The sequence below is a fragment of the Dryas octopetala genome, chromosome 9 (genome assembly GCF_963921425.1).
Source record: "Dryas octopetala chromosome 9, drDryOcto1.1, whole genome shotgun sequence".
Taxonomy (NCBI): Eukaryota; Viridiplantae; Streptophyta; class Magnoliopsida; order Rosales; family Rosaceae; genus Dryas; species Dryas octopetala.
This window is the reverse complement of record NC_141374.1, coordinates 11,421,655-11,447,231: the sequence shown is the minus strand read 5'-3', so window position 1 is coordinate 11,447,231 and position 25,577 is coordinate 11,421,655. Positions and strand designations below refer to the sequence as shown.

Sequence of the window (25,577 nt, the reverse complement as noted above, 5' to 3'; positions counted from 1 at the left end):
GTTGATTAGGAGTTCAACCACAAAAGGAATGAAGTTTGCACTCATTCATTTTCTAGGAGGTTGAAGAAAACTTCCGTCAAGTGCGAATAACACTGCTCAAAAGAAAATACAGATGTCAAATTTGTATTTGATGATCATCTGGTATTCTGAAGGTCAATGTTAAATGTGTTCTTTATTCAAACAATGAATCAAATTACTTGTACCTTTCCCAAGTGATATGGGAATGGGATGAGTGAGGTGAAGAGGATAAAAGATCTTAACTATTTTATGGTGCGTTTGGATGAAGTAATTTGAAATTACTAAGGAATTCACAAATGACGGAATTAAAAATGACGTGATTTAAAATTCTAGAATTTATAAATTCTCCTGTTTGGATAAATGTAATCATAATTGAATTTAAATACGAAAGTTATAGTAGCTTTATAAAAGAGTGATGGTGATGGTGGCAACAATAAAAATGATGTTCGTGGTAAGTTGATGATGGTAGTAGGGGTGATGGCCCACGGGCGAGGGGAGAAATGGTGGTGGCAAAAATTGGGGTATTGGAGGTGTTGGCAACGACGACATTGACAGTGATGGTGATGGTGGTGGTGACGGCAACGGCGATGGTGGTGGTGATGGCACTGGTGATGGAGGCGGCGGCGGCGGTGTCAATGTCGGTGATGGTGGTGTCAGTGGTGGTGACGGTGGCGGCGATGGTAATGGTAATAGTGGCGGATGTGGTGGTGTTGGTGGTGGTGGTAGCGGGTAGTGGTAGTGATGGTGGCAATGTCGGTGGTGGTGGTGGTAACGGTGGCGGCAGTGGTGGTCGTAGTGGTGGTGGCAAAGGTGGCGGCGGTGGTGGTCGTAGTGGTGGCAAAGGTGGTGGTGGCGGTGGAGGTGGTGTCGGTGGTTGCGGTGGTGATGGTGGCGGCAGAGGTGGCAGTGGCGGTGGCAGTGGTGGTGACGATGGTGGTGGTGGTAGCGGCGACATGGTGGTAGTGGTGGTGGTATTGTAATTAATTGGCAAGGTGATGGGTGGACACGGCTTTTTTTATTTTATAAAAATTAGAATTTTGAAAATGACACCAATTTATGTGGAATTTAAACTTGGAATTTACAGCCTTCAAATCCCAAGTTTTTTTCTATATAGAATTTACGAAATTCTATATTTATGGACCCAAACAAAGAAATTAGAGTATGTAATTTCTTAAATGCTGAGTTCTGTTTAAATTCCAAGTTTTTTTTCTCCATCCAAACACAAAGGATTTACTAAATAAGTTTATTTAATAGATTTTTTGTATGGCTCATTTTTTCCACATTATAGATCAGAACTATTTTTTTTTTTAAATCTCCATTTAAGGGTTACCCTTATCAAAAAAACATATTTCAGTTAACTATTAGAGTCTAGATTTAGATTTTATTACAGTTAATACTATATTTGTCTATATATTTGATCACAATTATATGTGTTATTGATCTCCAATTTTTTGCACAATTATCACTGAATGAAAAATTAAAAAATAAATAATTTTAATCATCAAACTGTAGACCTTACAAAAGGAGAAGACTAATAACTTATTTGAAACCCTCAAAGGAGTCGTCCTATTTAAAGTTTTAGATGGATTCTAAATTACGAAAAATTACACTCTTCTCTTTAGGGCTCCTATTTAATGGTCTCCCTCTCACTCTTTAGGTTTAGGTTCAAACCCGATTTGGGAAAAAATTGGAGATTACACTTGTCAAAAATTGTTCCACATATAACCCTATCCCACACTAGGGATGAATGGAAATCCCAACTATTTTTTCCAACTTTTGTTGGAATAAATAGACGAAGAAAATAGGAGAATTTTAAACTAGCCCTTTTAGTATTCATTATCTCAAATTTGAGTCTCCCTCCTCAAATAAAAAAAGATGATTATAATGTAATTGAACGCGTAGGATTCGAATCCCACTCATGTATTGCTGGAACTTCCAATTTTTGTTATATTTTTTAAGCTTTAAAAAAAGAGTTGCAAGTCTTACGAAAGAAACCCTCAAAACAAAATTTAAAACTTTCCCCGGAGCATTGCCACAATAATGGTGCTAATGATAACCCACATTTATTCCCCAATTGGTAACCAAGGTCAAGCTACCATGCTACTATTTAGGTTAAATCAACATTGTAATCCTTTGAGGAAGTTTATACTCAAGGGAATCCCATAGTGGATCAAATTGCTTTTGCTTAAATTTTGATGAGCCATGGGGCAAACTTAGTTTGGTAGAAATTATTATATATATCAATCATCAGAAGCAAGTAGACTATACATCATAAGCTAACCATAAAAGAATCCTCCATTCAAAACATGTGACAAACATTGAATACATCATAAGTACTGGATAATTTACTTGAACAAAAAAATAGTACTGGATAATTTACACGCATAATTTTTGCATAAACACCAAATGCACATTAAGGAAGAGAAGAAGAAGACACCAAAAAAGTAGAATGTCACACAAGGTTTACAGATAGGAGCACTAAGAGTAGGACGAAGAAGCTTAGGCCCTGGACTTGAAAGGAATGGCCCTGATGACTATCTGGTGGTAGATAGCAGCAAGAGCAGCACCAATGAATGGTCCCACCCAGAAGATCCACTGCAAACAGAGAAAGTTTATATTAATCACAAATTAAGAATAAAAAATCTGTTTAACTAGCTTTAATTAATAATACACTTACATGGTCATCCCATGCACGGTCCTTGTTGAAGATGATGGCAGCTCCAAGACTCCTGGCAGGGTTGATGCCAGTTCCTGTGATGGGGATGGTGGCCAAGTGAACCAAGAACACTGCAAACCCAATGGGAAGAGGAGCCAAAATCTGCATACACAAAGATACATTTTAAGTTAAAACATAGTCCGAATAATTAATGGCCTTTTTTTATTCACTGAGCTTCAAAGATTAGTGTTCAGTTTTAACTTAGTATAGCATTTGTATGATGGTGGGTCACAGTGCCCAAAAGGAGGAGGTATCTTTGTCCTCTTATGGAATTAACCCTTTCACATTTATATACATGTATAATCCAACAGTGATGCATGTGACTCTCTGGACCCCCAACATAATTTTCTACCTAAAAGGCACTACCAACCAATGACACAAACAAACAAAGCAAGCACATGGCAAGTATCATTATTTTCCAGTACTAAGTTGCAAAAATAAGAATTAGAGAAGTGCCAATTCTACAGTCCAAATGAGTGGATCCACCCCTTTCAGCCTATTTGGGCAGCTTTAATGGAAATAAAAATACCCAATTACATATAGATTCAGTTATAGGAGATAAAAGCACTAAAGCTATCAAAGATCTAGAGAAAACTAGAATCAACCAACAATTTCTTCCACACAGACTATATAAATTAACCAAAAGATTCAGCGGCAGCTCAAAGAGCTAAGCCAGAAACCCATTTAAAAATAGTCCTAGAAAAAATTAACCAACTTTAGAGCTTCTAATCCCATTCACCAGACACATGATAGTCAAATTAGCAAAACAGTAAGCATATAAGACAGAATATGCAATATAATAATGGAAGTTGGGAGCAAAGAGATCAATATAATATAGAATACTTACAGGGACATGAGAGTCTCTGGCATTCCTCTTGGCATCAGTAGCAGAGAAGACGGTGTAAACAAGGAGAAAAGTGCCAACAATCTCAGCCCCAAGGCCATCACCCTTGGTGTAGCCGTGGTTTACAAAGTTGGCTCCACCATCCAAACGCTCATACAGGGTCTTTTGGAAGCCCTTCACAACACCAGCACCAGCAATAGCACCAAGGCTCTGCATGATTATGTAGAAAACAGCTCTTGTAAGGGAGAGTTTCCTTGCCAGGAAGAGACCAAAGGTCACAGCTGGGTTGATGTGTCCTCCTGTTACATACAAGCACACAGATCTGGTTACAAACTAAAGATCTTGAGCAGAGAATTTTAGGCATCATGGGATGTACTAAACAGAAATAAAAAAGAAACAATTTTTAAGAGGCAAAATCAAATATAAATACCCACAAAAATTTACCCAACAAAGAAAGAAAAACTGAAGAACCCATGAGATATAAACCAAAATATATAAAAACTCAGACCAAAAACAAAAAGAAGTTATTTTTACTTGAAAACTGAAGAGCTGGAGAGGGAGGTGAAGCTCATTAATTACCTGAGATACCAGCAGTGGAGTAGACGAGGGCAAAGATGGTACCACCAAAGGCCCAAGCAATTCCTTGGATACCCACAGAGGCACACGTGTTAGGTGCCCTCTTGACACCCATGACAGTCAAGATGGTGATGTAGAGGAACAAGAAGGTGGCAACGAACTCAGCAATCCCAGCCCTGTAGAAGGACCATGAGGTGAGCTCACCAGGCTCAAACAGTGGTGCTGGTGGTGGCTCCTTGTAGTCCTTGTCTGTCTGAGCTGCTGTGCCCAAAGGCTGCCTCTCTGGGAACTTGTTTGCTCCAAGCTTAACATCCTCTTCCTTGCCCTCCATTCTCACTCACTCACTCACTCTCACTACCTTGCTTTCTCACTCACTCTCTAGCTCTCAAAAACAACCAAGATGCTCTCTTTACACACTCAATGGCTCAAGGCAAGGGTTCGTGTGAAGAAGTTGCTAGAAAGGTTAAGATAAGGTGAACTTTATAGCTGAGGTGTCTAGCTAGCAGTCCATCATTTGGTAAATGAAGAAATGGGTTGTCCTTCTTTTTCTTTTTTAATTTATTTTCTATAAAGCTTTTCTTAAATAAATTTGGCCTGTGGTTGTTATCGGTAAGCAACGTCTATAATAAATTAATAATATTAAGGAGGGTATTAGGGTTTGGGGGTTTGGGGGATTGTTCTGGAAAGGGCAGAACTGCAGAAGATGCTGACGGGTTCAGCTGGTTGGTTTGTTTTGTTATTCTTATCCTCAACAAGTGTTGTCCTTCTAATTTTTTTGTCTCCAAGAGATTTTTGAATTTTTATTAATGATTTTCATTAGCTGTTCTGGTATGTCCATCTGATTCATTACACAATTTACACCTAATCCAAATAAAGAATGTGTACAGAGAATTGATTAAAATTAGATGGGGTCCAATTTGCTCATCATCCCTAAACAATTTTCTCTCTACTTTTTTTCTTAATGAGGGAGGGAGGTTTTTTCATTTTTTATTTTTGCTTCCAAGTAAGAGAGAGGATGGGATATTCTTTTGTAGAACCTAATTAAGTTGGCTGTTTATGTCATATATGCAATTAACCACAAATTGTGTATGTCTTGCATATTGGAAAGTTTACTAGAGTGGTATATGCGATCAAAAAGTTTTGTTTGCTTAGATCATTTACTTATCTTATTCTTTTTTTTTGGGTAAATATACTTATCTTCTCTTTATATATAAGAAGGAAAGTTCCTAAACCCAAACCCAAACCCAAACCCTAAATTGGTAAAAGGGGCAGAAAATGTTGGTTGTGTGAGTTTGGTTTGGTTTGTCTCCAACGGCACGAAAACCAAAGCCACAGAAGACTAGTCTGAGTACAACGGGCGGAGGCAAATGTGTGGCTGAGAAAAACTGGCCGTTTTGTTTGTTTCTTTTTTATACCGTTTGGAAAGTGACAGCCCTTTTGCAAAGCACGTGGACACCAACGACAAATGACAACATCAGCCAACGGATAATACTGTAGTATCAATGTCGTGCAATATAGACCGGGCCCAAGTCCACAGCTCCAACCCTACAAGCCTACAAGTCTAAAACTACAAACGAGATGACAATGAGGTGATGGTCTAAAATTTCACTAGGCCAAGCTAGAGGGCTGCTACACTCACTGGTTTTTTACCCTATGATATATAAAGTTTCTCTATTTTTTGATTATTTAAATTTTAGTGCTCTAGTTATTGTCTGATATGGTATCAACCTTCTTACTTTTAGAGGTTAGTGTGTTCGAAAACCTCCGATGGAAATCCTTCACTTATTTTCTATATGGTGGGACTGCACTTATACTGTGTATTGTACGATATTTTCTCTATGTACATGATGGTGTTGTATGTGGAATAGGGAGTTAACTTAATAATACATTGTTGTCTCATTCTTAATAACTTAAATTTTTTACGTAATAATGTATTGTCAAATTATCAAAATAAATTATTAATTAGTTCAATTCTTAACTGAATAATTGGATGTGTAACTGTGTAAGTTAGATTGGTAGTATGACAACTTTCTCCAAATTATCTAGTAAAAGACTAAAAGAACATTAAACCTATATTTAATTGTCCACATACTTGTTTAATCATTTCCAATACCTAACATATATGACTTGCGAACGGACCTGGATCCTCTGCCAGGTAAATTATACCAGGCTATGTGCCTGACTTTTGATCTCAGCCTTTCAATAATATTTTATGGCTGAGATTTTGCCACATTTGCAAATTACTTAGTTTTTATAAATTAATATTTAAAAATAAAAATTAAAAAAAACCAAAAAATATCATCCCAGCCCAACCCACTGTTCCCCTCTTCTCCGGCGACAATTTCTCAATCCCCACCTCCTCCCCTATCTTTCTCCATTCCGGCATGGCAGTGGTGTAAGCAGAACCCCCAACTGTACAGGCCTCCATCATCATCGTCTATAATGTATCCTCGGGTGGGTCAACCGAGGCACACCGTCATCCCTTCCTCTCACGCAACTCTTTCATCTTCTTCTTTCTCTTGTAATTTGTAAGCCTCATCTAATTTTCTTCAAAATTATGAAATTTTTTGCTTTGGGTTTGATCTGTAGCCTCCACTGTTAACACAAGTTGGCCGAAGATATACCCTGCAATAATTCCCTATTTTATTTTGAATTTGAGAGGAAACCCAAAATTGGAGCAAGCTTGGGCTAGAAAATCATCCACCAGCTAGGACTATGGGGGAGAGAGAGAGAGAGAGAAGGGGGTAGGTGGCGAGGGTGATCGGAGTGAAGGAGGAGGCGTGGGTAGGGCCACAGAGGAGGACAATGGGTTTTCCTTTTTCCTTTTTCTAATTTTTTTTATTATTATTTAAGGGAAAAAATAAAATTTTTTTAAGTGACAAGATCTCAGCCATTAAAGAAAATTAAAGGTTTGGATTGAAAGTTATGTACCATTCTGGTACTAAAAGACTGGCAGAGGATCCAGGTCCGAACAAACAATGGGTGTAAGATAGCATGCCCTTCATCTCTCCCCTCCCTTTGTGGGCCCAATTATCCTGTCATGGTGAATTGTAAACTTGTTATTTAACTTTTATATAAACAAAATGGGGTCATGCTTGACAACTCACACTCATGGCTCATGGGATACCCTTCTTCTTCTTCTTGGTCTTCTGTCCCCAACTCACAGTCACATGGATTCATCAGCCCCACAATGCAGCCTTTAAGCCCCATGCCAACCATTTTGTGACATTGAAAACTAGAAAAAGGAGCAACAGAAAAAGGGGTTCTGTCCCAAAAACCTATAAAGAAAAAAGGGCAAGAAAGATATCTGGTAAATTAAATGGCAGTTGGCAGTTTGGCACCATCTGAAGCCGTATCTTTTGTATTTTTCTACTTTTGCTGTGTCAAGACTCAAGATAGACACTAGGATTACCAAATAGCTCCCAAGAGATAAATATACATGCAGCATATAGATTGTGTCTCATATTTATCGGTGATATTCTAGTCACATATTATGAGTACAGAAATTTGTGATGTGTTTTTAATTTACTTTTTCTGGGTTGTGGTCCTTGTGGAGAAAGTTGTTAAACTTAGGTTGCATACAAAGAGATCATGGGTATGCTTGATTAATTTCATAAGCATGTCAAATACTATATGCAGGATAAGGAATCATAAGGGAATATTATGAACTGCTCTCTATCTTGTGTCAAGAATTATTGTATTATTGATGGGCAATCACAATCGTGGGGCTAAATGAAATCACAATCTCTCTCTCTAGGGATATTATATGTTGTTATGTGCTACTATATACAAACAAACATATGTCATTCAGCTCCAGTTATATTTCAATCACGAATCTTTGAGAGCTCTTTCAGCTCCAATTACGTCACATTATTGAATAATATGAAAATTTATAAGCACATAATATTCGGATAATATTCTTGGCAGATGACTTTCAAAAATGTCATTGAGATTGAAAGAAACACTTGAAAATCGATTGTTTAGAAATTAGGGGTGATTTGATTGACACCCAAAAGATTGTTGCGTATACCCCAAAAGATTGTGATTTCGATGGTGGTGGTGGTCGTTGGTAGTGTTCGGTGGTGGTGCAATTAGATCTTATGTTTTGGTGATGGTGATGGTAGAGATGAAGTTGGGTGTTTATGTTGGATATAGAAAGTAGAATAGGTTGGATGTGGTGTTGGGTTTTAGTAAGAGTAATTTGGAAAAACTTATTGGGTATACTAATAAATTTTTTATAACTTCTAATTTTTAATTGGGTGTAGAAAGTGTGTTGAGGCTACTAATTAAAAAATTAAGTCCGAATAGCGGCACCCTATATTTTCACAAGGGTGTCTAATTTTCAAATAACCATAACTTGATCATGTTGTAAAAACATTATTGTAACATGTTTACTAACTTGGAATCAAAATAGAAGAGGATCATAATAAGAGGAAATTGGAATGTGAATATGTTGGATTCTTATCAGGAATAGTGTGAGTCAATACAATAGTATCATATGGGAAAAAACGACTATCTAACGTAGCATATTCTAAGTGTGATACCTCCTAAGAGTCACCGGGGCCTTTCCAGACACTTATGCATTATCTAGATAGTTAAGTTTTGGATAATATTGATGCCACATGAAATATGATAAGACAAACCCTATATATTTTGGCTATGGTTGTATCATTATTTAAAAAGATTATATATAAACCTAGCTAAAAGTGCCACCTGCAACATGACCCAGCAGAGACAAAACCCTTAATCCTCCTTGAGATTGATCAAACTCAAGCTAAAATCCCAGAGTTTCAACGCCAAATCTGCATCTTTTGCCAGAGAGCTCGGTTTGGCAATGTTACAGTCCACAAAGTATTCGCCGCCTATGCCCTTAACTTGTGGATGGAGTGCCACGAAACATGTGGTTGCTGCTCCCTGCACAACCATGTTCAATCACATAATTTAATCACAGCTGCAATACAATGTCAATACACACACACACACACACACACACACACACAAAAGATCCTGTATCCAAAAAACTTGTGCAGTTCTGCTACATATAATGAGAAAGGTAAAGAAGTACCTGCTGTATTGTTTTAGAGAAAAATATACTCAGCACCTTTACAAGATCTGTGTCAATCCCACAAAAAAAAGAAAAAAGTGTTGATTATTGGAAAACCAGACGAATACTGCAGTGTCAAGAACTATGATTATGAGCTAATAATGACAGGTGATATTGTATGTAGAAACTGATCATAGCACTGCAGAAAATTCCTCTAGAATTAATGACACTGGTAAAGCACGTACAGCAGAGAAATCTTACAATATAAAAAGCTACCATTGCCGAAAATATTTGTGAGAATTACTCCAGGATGAAGAGAATTAGCAGTTATCTCCACCCCTTCTTCCTGTTTAGTTCATGTTTCACAAATAAGTTACCAACTCAACATCTTATATGGATATATGCAACTTATTTCCAGAGACATTAGACATGCTGCATAGATGACCTTAAAACATCTGATACCTTCAGACGCCTTGTAAGCTCATTCGCATGCAATATGTTAGCAAGCTTGGATTGTCCATAAGCATAGTACCTGTACCTGTAAATTAGCAAGTAAAAAGGGCAGATTGTTTATGTTTATCTACAAAGACACCTCAAACAATTAAAAGAGATACTAAATTATTAAATCAGCATAGCTTGAAGATGTTCATCAAATGATGCTCCAAAAAGTGTTGTACATTGATTTATCATTAATTTTATCGAAACAAATTCCTTCACGGTGCACACATTGATGGGCTTTTGATGATACATTAACAATTCTCCCCTCTTTTTTGCTTTCTCGCGATGTGCTTTTCATGGTCTCCAACAGAAGATTAGTGAGAAGAAAATGACCTGCACATTTATTGGTTCAAGTAATTAACAAAGGTAACTGACATAAGCAACTTGTAGAAAACATTGGCCTAGAGGACAGACTTCAAAACAATTGTTAGGTAACTAACACACCTAAATGGTTGGTTGCAAAATGGAGTTCTATGTTGTCTTCTGAAAACTTGAATAATGTCTTCACGTACATAACCCCTGCATTGTTACTTCCAAAAAAGAAGAAAGTGCATTAGTGCTTATTGTCATGGACTCGTAAGTATAAAATAAACAGACACAACACACCACAAAGTGTTAGAACAATTAAACCCTAAAAGCTTAAATTATTAGAGAATAAGCCAACAATGTATATCAAGCTAACACAATTGATGTAGGTAGAGAGAGACACATAAGTGCAGTCTCATCCCGCACCTTACAAGCCAATAAAGATACGGAGAATGGAGAATGGAGTTATAGAACCTAGGACTTTCTACAACCAAAGCTCATATGCCATGTTAAACAACCACTAAACCCAAAAGCTTAAACTGCTAAAGAATAACTCAACAATATATATGATGCTAATAAGGAGGAAATTGAGTAAGATGAATAGAAACTGGCAGATGGCAGTAATAACAAAGGACAATTCCTTATCTTACATGAGGATGTTCAATGGAAGGCCCAAAACTACATGGACACCACGCAATGCAAGAACACGTGATGTCTCAACGCCAATACCACTTGAGGCTCCTGAAAATTAAACAAAATTTATACACTGAAATGTTACTTTGAGAAACACGGAGGAAGGCTCATTGACATGAAAATTCAGAGACAAAGAAACATCTTTTAGATTTTCAAAGGCTAAAGTGAGCAATATCCCCCATTGGTATTGTTTAAGACCATTATATTTGGAGAAATAAAACTGAAGGTAATAATCCCAGAAGAGACATCTCAGTGTAACAGAAAATGAACTTACAAGAGAAATGGGACCATCATAATTTCATTTCTCTAAGAAACTAACAGAAGTACTTAAACAAAGAAACATTGGAACTCACTATGCATATATCACAGAAATAGTAAAAGTACTCCACATCACTGGTCTTCTAAATATTTTTCTCATTCTTATATGGGAAAAGGCATGAATCCTACATATCAGTTTATTTGTTCAATCCTTGTGATGCTGGATTGTTATTCTCTTTGTTTGGATATATACATAAGCTTTTTTATCCTAAACAAAGAAATGAAGTACATGACAAAGCAATTGTAGCATTTATCATATAAACAATCGTATTCGAAGCATAAAATAGAGCATGACCTGTAACAATGGCAGTAAGACCAGTTCCATCAATCCCCTGAGTAACTTCCTCTGCTGTGGAAGAGGCAGAGAACCCAGATGGTCCTTTCTTGCTAAATATCCCCATTAATTTTGAAGATGATTATTATGAAGCTACAACAACACAGAGAATGCTAACGAAACCAACATAACATAGTAAGTTCCATTCAATAGTGAAGCCAAGATTTTATCATAATGGGGGATTGATAAACAAAGCCGAATATGTGATTTTTATTCAACAAAACAACAAAATAATACCAACAAAGTCAATGAACCACAAAACACGAGCAAAAACAATTAAATAAGGCTAATAAGTTAATAACATAACGAGAGTGTGACTGCCGATGCTTGGGGTGCCGGCCCACTACTGCTAGAGGCCATTTACCAAATTCAATTTGAATGCATTGCTCCAAAAGATTTTAAAATGCAAAATATATATATATTTTTTTTTCCATGTACGGAGACTTTCTTAGTTGTGACCGTGTATATAAAGCTATGAGTTAAATACAACGTTTGATCCACTTATTTTTACATTTTTTTTAAGTTAGTCTATGATTTTTTTTTTAATTAAGTTGGTCTATTTTCTTTTCGACGTTTAATTCTATTAAAAAGAAAGACAAAATAATCTTTTCATATTAAATAAATTTTTAATTCTATTTTTAATTTAAAAAATATTAAAACTAAAAAAGAAAAAATAAATTAAAAATTAAAAAATTACCCCCTCCCGGGCCTCCCCCAACCCAGCCCCCGTCTCACCCCCTCCCCCCACCCAACCTAGCTGGCGGTCCCACCCCACCCACGCCAGCGAGGTGTCCATGGCCTATACTAGAAAGAAAGATAAAGACTTTGAATTGGGTTTTTTGGGATTTGGGAGTTCGAAATTTTTGGGCTTGTGGGTTTGCGAATTTGGTGTTGGATGAGTGCTTTTTGGAGGTCGAAATGGAACTTACATGGGTTGCTGTAATTCATCTGAATGAGAAAAAATTGAAGGTGGAAGCTAAGGCATTTTGGAGCTAAAACTGGGTCTGTGCATTTGGGTTTTGAGAGAAATGTCAAGGTTTAAATTTGAAGCATTTGGGTTGAGAGAGAGAAGAAGCGAAAGGTGAGTTGGGATTTTTTTTATTTTTATTTTATTTTTATTTTATTTTTATGCATTTGGGTTGGAATTTTGAAAGAGTGGTTTGATGTAGGGGTGGGCACGGTATGATTCGGCTCAGTTCACCCCGAGAACCATGCACCGCGCTAGAAGTATTCTCTCGGTGCGGTTCGATGCTGTGAATCGGACAAAGTGAAAAAAAAAAACCAAACCAAACCAAACCATTGTAGGGATGGTTTGGTTCGGTGCAATATGCACGGTTTTGGGCCCAAAGGTTTGGGCCTAAACCCAATTATTTTGTTAGTACTCATATTTAGTTTTTGAACTTTTTGGCCACACAATTGGGTTTTTGAACTACCATTCTACCAATTAAACAAATACAAATACAACTTTGAATTTTGCTTAACCTACTTAGTACTTAAAATTTTAAAATAAATACAACCTACTTAAGTTATAAGTTATAACTATATATAAGATTATATATAACTACTATAGAGTAATGAGAATAGTATATATATAACTATATACTACTATAGTATATACTAATATACTACTATAACTATATATTACTTATATAGTTATATATAACTACTGTAGTATGTATACAACTATATACTAAGTTACTAACTATATAGTTATATACTAAGTTTATATATAACTCTATATGCATAAAACATTATTAAATAGACTATAGACTATAGAGTATATAGAAATAGAATATATTAATTTTATTATATAAGATATAACTAAAATTATATACTAAACATTATTATATATAGCATATTAAACTCATAGGGTTATATAAAATATATTTTAAGGTCTAAAATAAAAATGTATAAAATGTTTATAAAAATGTATAAAATGTGTACAAAAATGTATAAAATGTGCATAAAAATTACACGGTGTGGTTCGGGTTAGTACGGGCAAAGTAAGCATAAAACCGGAACCGTCCACATACGGTTTGGTTCAATTTTCTTAACGGTGTTGACTTTTTTGGTTAACTTGGTGTATTTTCAGTTGGTTTGGTTCGGTGTTTCGGTGCGCCGGTTATTATTCCCACCCCTAGTTGATGGGTTGTTTGTTTGGGGATCAAAGCTGCTTTTGTTTTTATCTGATTGTTTTTATATATTAGAAGGAAAGTTCCTAAACCCAAACCCTAAATTGGTAAAAGGGGCAGAAAATGTTGGTTGTGTGAGTTTGGTTTGGTTTGTCTCCAACGGCACGAAAACCAAAGCCACAGGAGACTAGTCTGAGTACAACGGGCCGGAGGCAAATGTGTAGCCGAGAAAAACTGGCCATTTTGTGTTTGTTTTTTTTTTTTTTACCGTTAGGAAAGTGACAGCCCTTTTGCAAAGCACGTGGACACAAACGACAAATGACAACATCAGCCAACGGATAATACTGTAGTATCAATGTCGTGCAATATAGACCGGGCCCAAGTCCACAGCTCCAACCCTACAAGCCTACAACTACAACTACAAACGAGATGACAATGAGGTGATGGTATGATATTGTTAGTTTGATATATAAAGTTTGTTTGTTTTTTGATTATTTAAATTTTAGTGATCTAGTTATTATCTGATTAGAAAATTAGATTAAATATCAAATTCTAATAATTTTTTTGTATAACATGAAGACCATATAATATTTCAATTAAACTACCAAATTTAAATGTAGTTTTTTGGATTAGGTCACAAACATGTTGATCCCTTTGATTTGAGCCTTTTTCATTTGACAGTTTTGTCCTTTGGCCCACATATGATGAGTATTAATTAAAATTTATAAGGTTTTGACAAAATTGCCCTTGAGACTTTTATATTATCTTAAAAATTTGCTAATGTAATCTCAACTTCACATTTAGTTGTGATTGAACGACAGTCACATCTAAGTTGTGAAATAGTCACAATTAAATTGTGACTTAATTGAATTTATTTTAGATAAATTATACTACAATATAGTATAAATAGAGGTCAAAACAATACTTTTACTCAAAATAATACATAGTATAGTGGTTTGAGTTGTCTCTTTCAATTTATCAAGACAGTCACAGTTAAATTGTGACTGGATTGATTTTTTTTTTTAATACAATATAGTATAAATTAATGTAATATTTGTAATGCAATATTATTTTTATTTTTTTATCATAGTGGCATGTGATGTAATATTTGTAAATTCTAATACTTTTTACTTTATTATTTTGTTTGACTTTTCAACTAGTATCTAATCTAAAATATTATTTAATTTTGATACCTAAACTAAAAAATTATTGAAATTTAGTAGTTAAAATCAATGGACCTTTATCTGATATGGTATCACAGTTCTGACGTTTAGAGGTTAGTGTGTTCGAACCCTCCAACGGAAATTCTCCACTTATTTTCTATGTGGTGGACTGCACTTATACTGTGTATTGTACGGTATTTTCTTTATGTACATGATGGTGTTGTATGTGGAATAGGGAGTTAACTTAATAATACATTGTTGTCTCTTTCTTAATAACTTAAACTTTGAAGTAATAATGTATTATCAAATTATCAAAATAAATTATTAATTAATTCAATTCTTAACTGAATAATTGAATGTATAATAGAGTAAGTTAGATTGGTAGTATGACAACTTTCTCCAAATTATCTAGTAAAAGACTAAAAGAACATTAAACCTATATTTAATTGTCCATATACTTGTTTAATCATTTCCAATACCTAACATATATGACTTGCGAACAATGGGTGTAAGATAGCATGCCCTTCATCTCTCCCCTCCCTTTGTGGGCCCAATTATCCTGTCATGGTGAATTCACTGAATTGTAAACTTGTTATTTAACTTTTATATAAACAAAATGGGGTTATGCTTGACAACTCACACTCATGGCTCATGGGATACCCTTCTTCTTCTTCTTGGTCTTCTGTCCCCAAACTCACAGTCACATGGATTTATCAGCCCCACAATGCAGCCTTTAAGCCCCATGCCAACCATTTTGTGACGTTGAAAACTAGAAAAAGGAGCAACAGAAAAAGGGGTTCTGTCCCAAAAACCTATAAAGAAAAAAGGGCAAGAAAGATATCTGGTAAATTAAATGGCAGTTGGCAGTTTGGCACCATCTGATGCCGTATCTTTTGTATTTTTCTACTTTTGCTGTGTCAAGACTCAAGATAGACACTAGGATTACCAAATAGCTCCCAAGAGATAAATATACATGCAGCATATAGATTGTGTCTCATATTTATCGGTGATATTCTAGTCACATATTATGAGTACAGAAATTTGTGATGTGTTTTTAATTTACTTTTTCTGGGTTGTGGTCCTTGTGGAGAAAGTTGTTAAGCTTAGGTTGCATACAAAGAGATCATGGGTATGCTTGATTAATTTCATAAGCATGTCAAATACTATATGCAGGATAAGGAATCATAAGGGAATATTATGAACTGCTCTCTATCTTGTGTCAAGAATTATTGTATTATTGATGGGCAATCACAATCGTGGGGCTAAATCAAATCACAATCTCTCTCTCTAGGGATATTATATGTTGTTATATGCTACTTTATACAAATAAACATATTTCAATCATGAATCCTTGAGAGCTCTTTTTAGCTCCAATTACGTCACATTATTGAATAATATGATAATTTATAAGCACATAATATTCGGATAATATTCTTGACAAATAACTTTCAAAAATGTCATTGAGATTGAAAGAAACACTTGAAAATCAATTGTTTAGAAGTTACGGGTGATTTGATTGACACCCAAAAGATTGTTGCTTATACCCCAAAATAACAAAATATCTATTTTACCCTTTATTACTCCTACCTTTTCCTATAATTGTGAAAACTACTACGTAACATTTACATTAAAAAATAGTTTATTTAGTAGGGTATATAGATATTTTTTTAGTGAAAGAGTCGTATCAAGTATATAGTATGACTTCCAATTTACAAATAGAATACATGAAAAAATTATTGTATATAACCGTAACATCGCCATATGGTATTACTTAATCCACGTATTATAATATAGGTAGATGACGAGATTATAAATTTAGAATTTTAGATATTAATAATTGTACACATGTTATAGTTCTAATAGATTGATTACACTGTCATATGGTATTATTGTTACACACAATAAATTCTCGAACACATGTCACTATAGCATTTGGTGATTGTACCATCATTCGAAAAAAATTATTGTATATAACTGTAACACAGCCATGTAGTGTTATAGGTGGACGAAGGTCAAGATCGACTTTTTATGTTTATTTCTACATCAGAGAGAGAGGGCTTGGGCTTGGGCTTGTTAGTTGTGGGAGCAAAAGTCATGCTAAAATGGGCTGTACATTAGGGTATGTGTTTGCATGGGTCAAAATTTGATAAGCTTGTGAGAGAAAAATGGGTTTAAGAAGGGATCGTGGGTTCTTCGGATGCATATATTGCCAGCATTGGTAAGGTTCTAGTTCTATAAAGTATAAACCTACTAGTAATTAGCTCGTGGGATTACTAGATTTTAACTTTACTTGTTTGGGACTTTGGGGGTATGGACCGTATGGTTCAAGTATGTGAGAGTCTGAGGATTATGGATGTGTTATGAGAGAGAGAGAGAGAGAGAGAGAGAGAGAGAGAGAGAGAGAGAGAGAGAGAGAGAGAGAGAGAGAGAGAGAGTGTGTGTGTGTGTGTGTGTGTGTGTGTGTGTGTATTACCATTCTAACTATAGAAGAAATATATCTACCTTGCCTAGTCTTACATGGTAAAAAGTTTAAATGACCATGTAAGACTAAGAAAAGAAAGTTTAAATTACCATGTAAGACTAGGAAAGGAAATTCCCATTCCAAACTTATTTTGATTAAAATCTTTATAAATATCAATATGCATTCTGCTATTTCATTACACATACTTCAAGAATCACAAACCCATTCTCTCATTCTCTCGATCACACACACACAACCTACTGATCAAAACCCTAGCCATTACTTGTTTCATTCTTCATTCATCTCTCTGTTTCAGCAATGGAAGATATATTCACCCAACCCTCAACAGCACTAACTCTTGCCCTCACTTCTACCACTAATCACTGCCCACATGACCAAGTTTCAACAGCATTTGCTTTGTGGGACCCATCTTGGTCTACCACAAAAAAGAGAAAAGCAGAAGAGGAAGACCCTGCTGATCATGGCAAACCCTCTACTGAGAATGTGGATGTTGTGTCCACAAAGCTGAGTCTGTATCATGACCCTTGGAAAATGAAGAAGACCCTCACAAACAGCGATCTTGGAAACTTGAGCAGGCTGTTGGTGGCAACGGATTTGATCAATGACCATGTGCTGCCTTGCTTGGACGACAAGTTAGCGAAGAGGATTGGGACCAAAGAGGGGGCAGAGGTCACAGTTTATGACTGCGATACAAACTTGGAGTATCAATTGGTTTTGAAGCGATGGGAGAAGTGGAGGAATTATGTTTTCATTAATAAATGGAATAATAAGTTTGTGAAGAGGAGACAATTGAAGAAGGGTGATGAAATTGGATTTTATTGGGATACTCCCAAGTCCCGGTTCGTTTTTTCTGTTCTTAAACGAACAAGCCAATGCTAACCTACCAATGCTAACCTACTGCTAGTAAGAAATTAAGATGAAGGAACACCAACCCGACTAACTCATGAATTCATGATTTAGTGATATTTCTCTCTATTTTGTTGTAACAGTCTCATGTTCGAATCCCTGAAGAAATGCAGAAAGAACTTTGATTCTTGATTTGTTATTATCAAACATTGAAATATATATTTGGGAGTTTAGAACATTCTAGCTAGCTACATTATTGCATTACTTGATTCATTTTCTTAGTTTGTTTATCAGAATTGTAACTAGTTAGATTACATTACCTTCTTAATTTCTGACCAACTTGATACCCAACTACAACTCCCAGGCATGTATACAAATGCATGTTTTTGATAAAAATAACTTAAAAGATCAACTGATTGAATATTGCAACAACATCGAATCATGAACAATGCTATTGTAACATAAGCATGTTTGGCAGTGTGATATTCTAATCCAGACCAGGACTAGGGTCTGCTTGCTATTTTGGCCTCGTAGGTCTTTTGAAATTCCATATAATTCTTAAATAAATTTTACATGATAATAAGTGTTTAATGAGGCATCTTCTAATAAAAGCTTTATGATTTATTAACATAAACGGTTGCTTATGTTAATAAAAATCTGCATAGTTGCTCCCTATCAAGCTTTATTATTCACTAAGGCCTGCTACCATAACAAATTATCACTATTTTGATTAATAGAGAGCCCTTATTCAATTAAAGGGCAATAAGCTTACATACAACACTACCATGTTTAAGTGAAGCTCTTGTGAACGATTCCTTACCAGATTTCTAATGATTATACAATGCCCAACACTATGATATCATACAAGAACAAGCTTTCTTACTTTCATTCGTTCAATTCTTGACTGTGTTCAAGTAGGACATGTGGGCAGTGCCTTTTCGGTTCTCCTCTAGACCACAGAATCTGTAAGTCACCTCTCTTCTTCCCTAATGTCAGCAAGGTTCCTGCATTTAAGTGTAAGATTTATGATCAGTTTAGTTTTAGAGTACATCTGGCAACCCAATATTCTATGAAGACAACATCTTCGGGTATCCCGATATGGTTCTTCAGTGCTTTCTAAGACAGATTATCACATGTGCCCTTGGCTTTTATTCTCATGTATAAAGGATAGGATGAAGTTGGACTAGGATTCTAGTGAACAAAAAAGAAGAGGATTACCAAGTGTAAATGGAACAATGTAAAGCAATGCTGGTTGGCCATGCCCATCCATCAAGTTCAATGCCACATATGTGATGAGAAGACCTGCCATAGAATTAGAAAAATCATATGTACGTCTTTCTAGGAAAACACATCTAAGAAATCTGATACCATAGCTTACCATTATATATTTATATATATATTTTGTTAACAATATAATGTAACTCTCAATATTTAGTGATGATAAAGTGATCTGTTTACTATTTCTTACCTAATCCATAAGCAATCATTGCCCACAAAAAGTATCCAGCCCGGAGAGTCTTACTTGCCAACCAATCATACCTGCAAAAACAATTATTAGTAAAGCTAAAATTATCTATTCCAGTTCATATAAAAAGCGCTCAAAATTTGATGTATGGAGCGATGTTGAACATGTCTTTTTTGCAAACTAGGATAGGCTGCAGAGCTTAAACCTGAGCGAGAATGCCACAAGCAGGCCTGGTAATAGGATGTCACCGAATCCTATGATGCTGTAACCACCCCATGGGTCGAACATGCGTGGGATCTTTAGTAGCATTGGAATTCCATCCTCTCCACTTCTGTCACCACGGGCTACCTGTAAAAGAAAGCAAAGCCATTAAATAGCTCTCAAGAATTTAAAAGCCTTTAACAACCATACCATCCATAATTACATATATATACACATATATATGTATGCGCTCAGCTTCAGGTCTGGACAGTCTGCCCTTAAAATGAAGGTGCATTTTTATTATTATTTTCAAGTTTTGTATTTCAGGTAAGAGAAGGTTTATTACTTTAGGGTGTGGAATAGCATTTAGAGCTTAAGATTTAGGGTTTAGCTCGGTTCTAGGTGTTAGCTCAAAATTGAAGAGCTAAACCCTTAACCCTTACCCATAAACGAGTTTGGACAAAAAGAAAATAATACACCGTTCTCAATGAAGCAAACGTCTGCAAAGCGGAAGTTCGCATAGGAGGCAGCCTCTCTCTCTCTCTCTCTCTCTCTCTCTCTCTCTCTCTCTATATATATATATATTGAATATAGCAAGGAGAGAAAAGTTTAGAGGATCACTTACCACAATCATTACACTTTCATGGAACAACTTCTTAGAAACAAACACCCAAAAGATGTCATACAAGAAGGCACAACTGAGGAGGACCGTACCCACCTGATTAACATAACAACCCTAAATTAGTTATCCAGAATGCTTATATATGATATATATTCAATATCCATTTCATTAAAGCTTTCGACATGAACAGCTAGTGGCCAATAACAAAAGACAAAAAAAATAGAATTTTTTTTTTTTTAAGGAAATCTTATTTAAAAGGATTAACTATTAAAACAATTAAACAATGTTGAGACAGAATAGGCACATCTGAGATTTCTGATTGACAAAACTAACAGAAAAAGCACCATAAAGGGGTTAATACATTTAACAATGCCAAATTATAATAGTGTGCATCAACCTCACTCAAATTTCAGTAAGAAAATTTCAAATTGGGAGATTTTCGTCTGCACAGGTTTGCACCCTTAAATTACTGTCAAGAAATTCCAACAATGAGCAGCGATTTAGAGTGCTTGAAAACAGATTGCTAATATGTTTCTTACCAACCAGAAAAACTGATTTCTACTGAAAATAAATAAAAAAACAAGTGAAACTGAAAAGTTTGAATTATTACCTTGAGATTGGGTATTCGAACAATTTGGAGAACTGTGATTATCAGCGCAATTCCCTGATCGAAGAATCATTGAAGGAAAGCCATGCAATAGCCAAACTTTTAAGTTCACGAATGAGGTAACAAAATCTATGATTCCATCAGAAAGAATGTTTTTATGGGTAAGTTTATCTTACAAGTATATCTTGACCAATCCAGGCAAAGGAAATGTTGCGGTAAACTGCCCAAAGAACAGAAAATGTTATGCAGAATGGAGAAACAGCCAAAGTTAGGTATGAGACTGCTCCCAAAATAGGTACTTTAATGTATGATTCTGCAGTACGTCTAAACCACCTGCAAGTGTAGAACTAAGTTAAGACCTTAAATCAAGATGGCAATGCATGACTAATTGAATATGCACCACCAGTTTTCTGGTCTGCCTTACTTTAAGGAAGTGATTAAGTCAATTAACCTAAAATTCAGGATTGTCAAAGCTACAATTACAGCAGCTTAAGAGTTGTTTAGTACTCAAAACTTTGCATAATGTTTTAGCTAATGTTCAGAGTATCAAATCAATAAAATGACACAATTTCCGCATTGATATATACTTCCCCAGATAAAGGAGCATATCAAAGTACTCCAGTGATAAATTCTGATTAACACACATGCATACAAACACACAATGATACCTAATATAATCCTCCTAAGTAAACAGACAAGAACTGGAACTGACACTGACAGCCTACAAGTGCATTGCGGCTAGGTAGGTGATGTTGTTTGTTTTGGACAGTGGCTAGGTAGGTGACTAAAAATAGGATTGTCATAAAAATTATATCTCAATAAGAGATGAAACTAGTTGTACCTTGACAACAACGCAACCAAGCAAGTTTGCAAGCCCTGGATATAAAGAAGATGAAGTTAGATTTAATATAGAGGGGAAAGTTATTGGAAAAAACAATAAACACAAACTATAATGTCAAATATGTTCACATTACAAAATTCCAGCCTGCAGAACACCAACACTTCAGAACATAACTTTCTACTGTGCATATATATAATATGGAAGTTCAGATAAATGCATCGTGCAAGTATATATGTGAGCAGGCACTGTATGATAAGTTGATAATTAGAAACATGGAAGGACCAATACCTCTACACCACCTATGCAGAAAAGAACAACCAAAAGCTCAACGAACCAGAGTGACATTAGCTTGTACAGTATAACCAAGAAGCATGAAGCAATAACAACAAACAAGACTGCTGATGTTGTGCTGATGTCTACTACACCCGCACCTAGAGGAGCTTTGGCACTTGAAATTTCATCAGAAGCATCCTACAAGACAAGATAAATTTGTAATCAAAATGTAATGACAAGCTGACAGTAGAACAACACTATGCAAAGGAATTTTAAATATAAACCTAGACCTATTAAGCTAAGGTTGGAAAAAGGTTACCTGTAATAGCTTGTCATGTTCAATAGCTGCTTCTCTGGCACTCCATGCAGACCAATAAGATGCACACAAGATGGTACCAACTGCCATCAACCATAAAAATACTTCTGCAATGTCAACTACTGGTCGCCGTGGAGAGTACAACTGCACAGACACTGCAGAGAGCCTACAGTTAAAAAGCTATCCAGTAAAGGTATAAGGTATTATCACCCAAGTGAAAAGCACAAATATGCATATCCAACAAAAATGCTAAAGAAATTATCACCCCGAGGGTAAAGCAAAAATAGATTATTACCTTTCTGAAGAAACAAAAAAGCTAAGACAAATGTCAACTAATTTCCAAGCACAAATTTTTGTGGCTTATAAATCATCTGAGTATAGAAAATCTTACCCCTTGAATTGTTCATTAGCATCTTTTCCAAGGTCACACCAGCATCCTGTGGGAGCATGACAGCCGGTATGTGTATATCTAGAGCAGTTTCATCTGGCTCACACACCATCTTGTAAAGTTCTGCAATAAAAATAGACAAGTTTGATATGAAATGAGTATGGTTGCAAGGCATTTTATCTCTATTTGTTTATATTTATTTGTTCAATAACCATATACCTAATTGAAAGCTTAAAAATTAGTACCTTATCCAATAAAATGAGAACTAAGATAATAATTCAATCTTTCCATGAGTTGTATAACAACAAGAATATATAAGTGGTGTTCTCCTGGTCACCATGGTTTTGGCCCCATGGTGACCAGGAGAACACCATAGAAATATCCTTGCCACACCATTACTAGCCATGCACGCATCATACAACAAAAACATCTATTCTTTACCTTTCTGGTTATTTATAATGAGGACAGCTGAGGCATTAGCATTTTGGGCAATATTTGCCTTGGTTGTGAATTTGCAGTGGCCTCGGTCCACCATGATCACATCTCCAGCAAGCTAAACAAAATTTAAATAAAAAACACATTGATATTGACAAACATTTAATATATTTGTTTGAGATGTGTGACCATAAGTGTCTAGAGAATATAGTTTAATCATAAAAACCTTATTCTTTGGCGCGCTGCAACAGTCGCGAGGATCTGCAAGAATAAGGCGAGTTTGTTGTGCATGTTTCTCCTTTGATACAATGGTAGTTCCAAATCTAGCACCCACACCAACAAATTCACTATCCTCTATACCATCAACCCAAGTTTGAACTTTTACCTACAAAACAGTTTGTGACAGATCCGTGGATATTTATACAGATAGAAATCACTCTTTTGGTTGGATCAGACAAGGGCTTCTATAAAGATCTTTCCACTCATTCATCATACTCAAAGTCAAAGTCACAGAACAGGGGAATAAGGTGTACTCATTAAAAATTCAGAAGTTCACAATCGAAAAAATGCCAAATAAGAAAGTGTTTTCATTTCCCTTATATATTTTCATCTAAAGGTCGTGTAAGTTACATGATTCGTCATGAATAAACTTCATTAAACCTGATTGAAACCAACTTTCCTATTAACCAGATAGTCAGATACCAAGTATCAGATTAAAAAATGACCCATACTTATTGGAAAGGCACATTTCACAGAACATCAGTAAGTGTCCCACCCAATCACAAATGATCAAAACTCTACACATTTACAAGAGAAAAGAATGAAAATAGAAAAAACAAAAAAAAAGCATCATTATGTGCCAAAAGAGTGAAAAGAAGGTTAAGCCATAATTTCTCCCTCCTTCTTTCTATATTTCCAAAACTACATGGACTGAAATGGCATTGCCATTACCAGTTCTTGATCTATAATCATTATACAGTACAAATAAAGTATGGCTTTAAAAAAATCACCAAAAGGAAAACAATTAAAATCCATCCCAAACTCCTCCATCAACCTAAAAGGAAAACATTTTGAAGGTGAAGGCAAAAATAGAAGGAATATAGAAGTAGTAACTGAAACTATGTCATGTCAATTTTAATATAACAACCTAATAATCAATAAGACCAAACAACAACAACCCAGTTCCAATCCAAAAAGACAAACAACAAAAATCAAATGCAAATTCATTACTTTCAACTTCATGTGGTGCACTAACAGCTGCAGATTACACAACAATGGAAATTTCTAAAATTCATACCCTTATAACCACCACATCATTTTCTTCCATAAAGAAACCATTTTTACACAAAACCCATGTATACAAAGCAAGACCCAGTAGCAAAAACACAAAAACAAGAAATGGGTCAGAGAGAAAAGCAGCATTAGATTACCAAAACGAAATTGTTCTCACAGCCAGGCTTCTTTGGAGCTGAATCGTCATCATGCACTATATCCCCAGCAGTTACAGAGCTAAAATTAGAGACCAGCAGAATCAAGGCTGACACAAAGACTATCCCACAAAGCCTCTGAAAATCCATGAGTCCTTGAACTCTTAACTCTTCCACGATCTTAAGACTCCTTTTGGTTTTGGGTCTTCTTTCTGTGCATCACAAGCTCGTAGCTCTGAGAGAAAGAGACTTCGGTTTTTTGTGATGCTACTGCTAACAGAAAAAAAGGTAAAATATCAGCTCAGAGAAAAAACTGAATAAATATTAAAAATAAAATTGGAATATATAATGAATAAAATAAAATTGAAAATTAAGCATTAGATCTACTATGTGTCTGTGACTCTATGTTGCAGGGGTGACGTTTACCGAAAAAGAAGAAGATCAGGACGGTGCGTTTGATGGTTGCATTGGCAACTGAATCTTTTTTTATTTTTTATTTTTTTAATGATTAATAAATTAATTACCTGACTAACTGACTACTGACTACTGTCTACAAATTTTAAGAATGAATAAATAAATTTTACCGGTTGTTGTCAGCAAATGAGTATCCGTACATTCACGCAGTTGAAGACCGCGGGAAAATATACTTTAATTATGGTTTTGATTTTTGATTTGTTTATAAGGACCTTTAATTTATCCTAATACACCTTGTCCGGATATCTCATTAATTTTGGAGGTGTCATTTGCAAATTGTTCTTCAACGAGTTTAAATTATCTGGTCACCTGGCAAAAATAAAATAAAATAAAATAGGGTTAATTTCATTTATATACTTCAACTATACATCACTTATCAACTGGGTACCTCTGGTTCAAAAACTTTCATTCGGGTACCTCAACTTCAATATTTCGTCAACTTAGTACCTCCGTTAGTCAGACCGTTATCTGCATATGTGGCGCTGACGTGGCACATGCAGACCCCACCATTAAATATTGACTTGGCATTTAAAAATAGCCACCTAAACCAAAATTAAT

The 25,577-nt window shown here is 35.5% G+C and overlaps 4 protein-coding genes across 5 annotated transcripts; 1 reads left to right on the top strand and 3 right to left on the bottom strand.

The window, feature by feature from the left end:
• Positions 1 to 2,290: 2,290 nt before the first annotated feature.
• LOC147274051 (aquaporin PIP1-3-like) lies at positions 2,291 to 4,662 on the bottom strand. Its single transcript, XM_086255926.1, has 4 exons — positions 4,158 to 4,662; positions 3,582 to 3,877; positions 2,696 to 2,836; positions 2,291 to 2,613 (listed from the first exon to the last, which is right to left on the bottom strand). The coding sequence occupies exons 1-4, from the start codon at positions 4,483 to 4,485 to the stop codon at positions 2,518 to 2,520; spliced, it is 861 nt and encodes a 286-aa protein (XP_086112052.1). The 5' UTR covers positions 4,486 to 4,662; the 3' UTR covers positions 2,291 to 2,517.
• A 3,953-nt stretch (positions 4,663 to 8,615) lies between these two features.
• Positions 8,616 to 11,541, bottom strand: LOC147274050 (short-chain dehydrogenase TIC 32, chloroplastic-like). Its single transcript, XM_086255927.1, has 8 exons — positions 11,309 to 11,541; positions 10,653 to 10,743; positions 10,141 to 10,226; positions 9,876 to 10,029; positions 9,661 to 9,736; positions 9,460 to 9,544; positions 9,220 to 9,266; positions 8,616 to 9,068 (listed from the first exon to the last, which is right to left on the bottom strand). The coding sequence occupies exons 1-8, from the start codon at positions 11,412 to 11,414 to the stop codon at positions 8,898 to 8,900; spliced, it is 816 nt and encodes a 271-aa protein (XP_086112053.1). The 5' UTR covers positions 11,415 to 11,541; the 3' UTR covers positions 8,616 to 8,897.
• A 5,880-nt stretch (positions 11,542 to 17,421) lies between these two features.
• LOC147274049 (B3 domain-containing protein At2g33720-like) lies at positions 17,422 to 18,003 on the top strand. Its single transcript, XM_086228297.1, has one exon. It carries the CDS (start codon positions 17,422 to 17,424, stop codon positions 18,001 to 18,003), a length of 582 nt encoding a protein of 193 aa, XP_086084423.1.
• A 609-nt stretch (positions 18,004 to 18,612) lies between these two features.
• SPPL2 (SIGNAL PEPTIDE PEPTIDASE-LIKE 2) lies at positions 18,613 to 24,896 on the bottom strand. 2 transcript variants are annotated; one of them, XM_086257148.1, is made up of 14 exons: positions 24,549 to 24,893; positions 23,345 to 23,503; positions 23,125 to 23,236; positions 22,687 to 22,806; positions 22,299 to 22,450; positions 21,995 to 22,177; positions 21,707 to 21,741; positions 21,042 to 21,198; positions 20,869 to 20,922; positions 20,262 to 20,354; positions 19,641 to 19,783; positions 19,439 to 19,509; positions 19,189 to 19,272; positions 18,613 to 18,974 (listed from the first exon to the last, which is right to left on the bottom strand). In XM_086257148.1, the coding sequence occupies exons 1-14, from the start codon at positions 24,693 to 24,695 to the stop codon at positions 18,856 to 18,858; spliced, it is 1,629 nt and encodes a 542-aa protein (XP_086113274.1). In that variant the 5' UTR covers positions 24,696 to 24,893; the 3' UTR covers positions 18,613 to 18,855. The 2 variants fall into 2 exon arrangements, with proteins under 2 accessions (XP_086113274.1, XP_086113275.1); XM_086257149.1 differs by lacking the exon at positions 20,262 to 20,354 and having other exon boundaries at positions 24,549 to 24,896.
• Between the last annotated feature and the right edge of the window lie 681 nt (positions 24,897 to 25,577).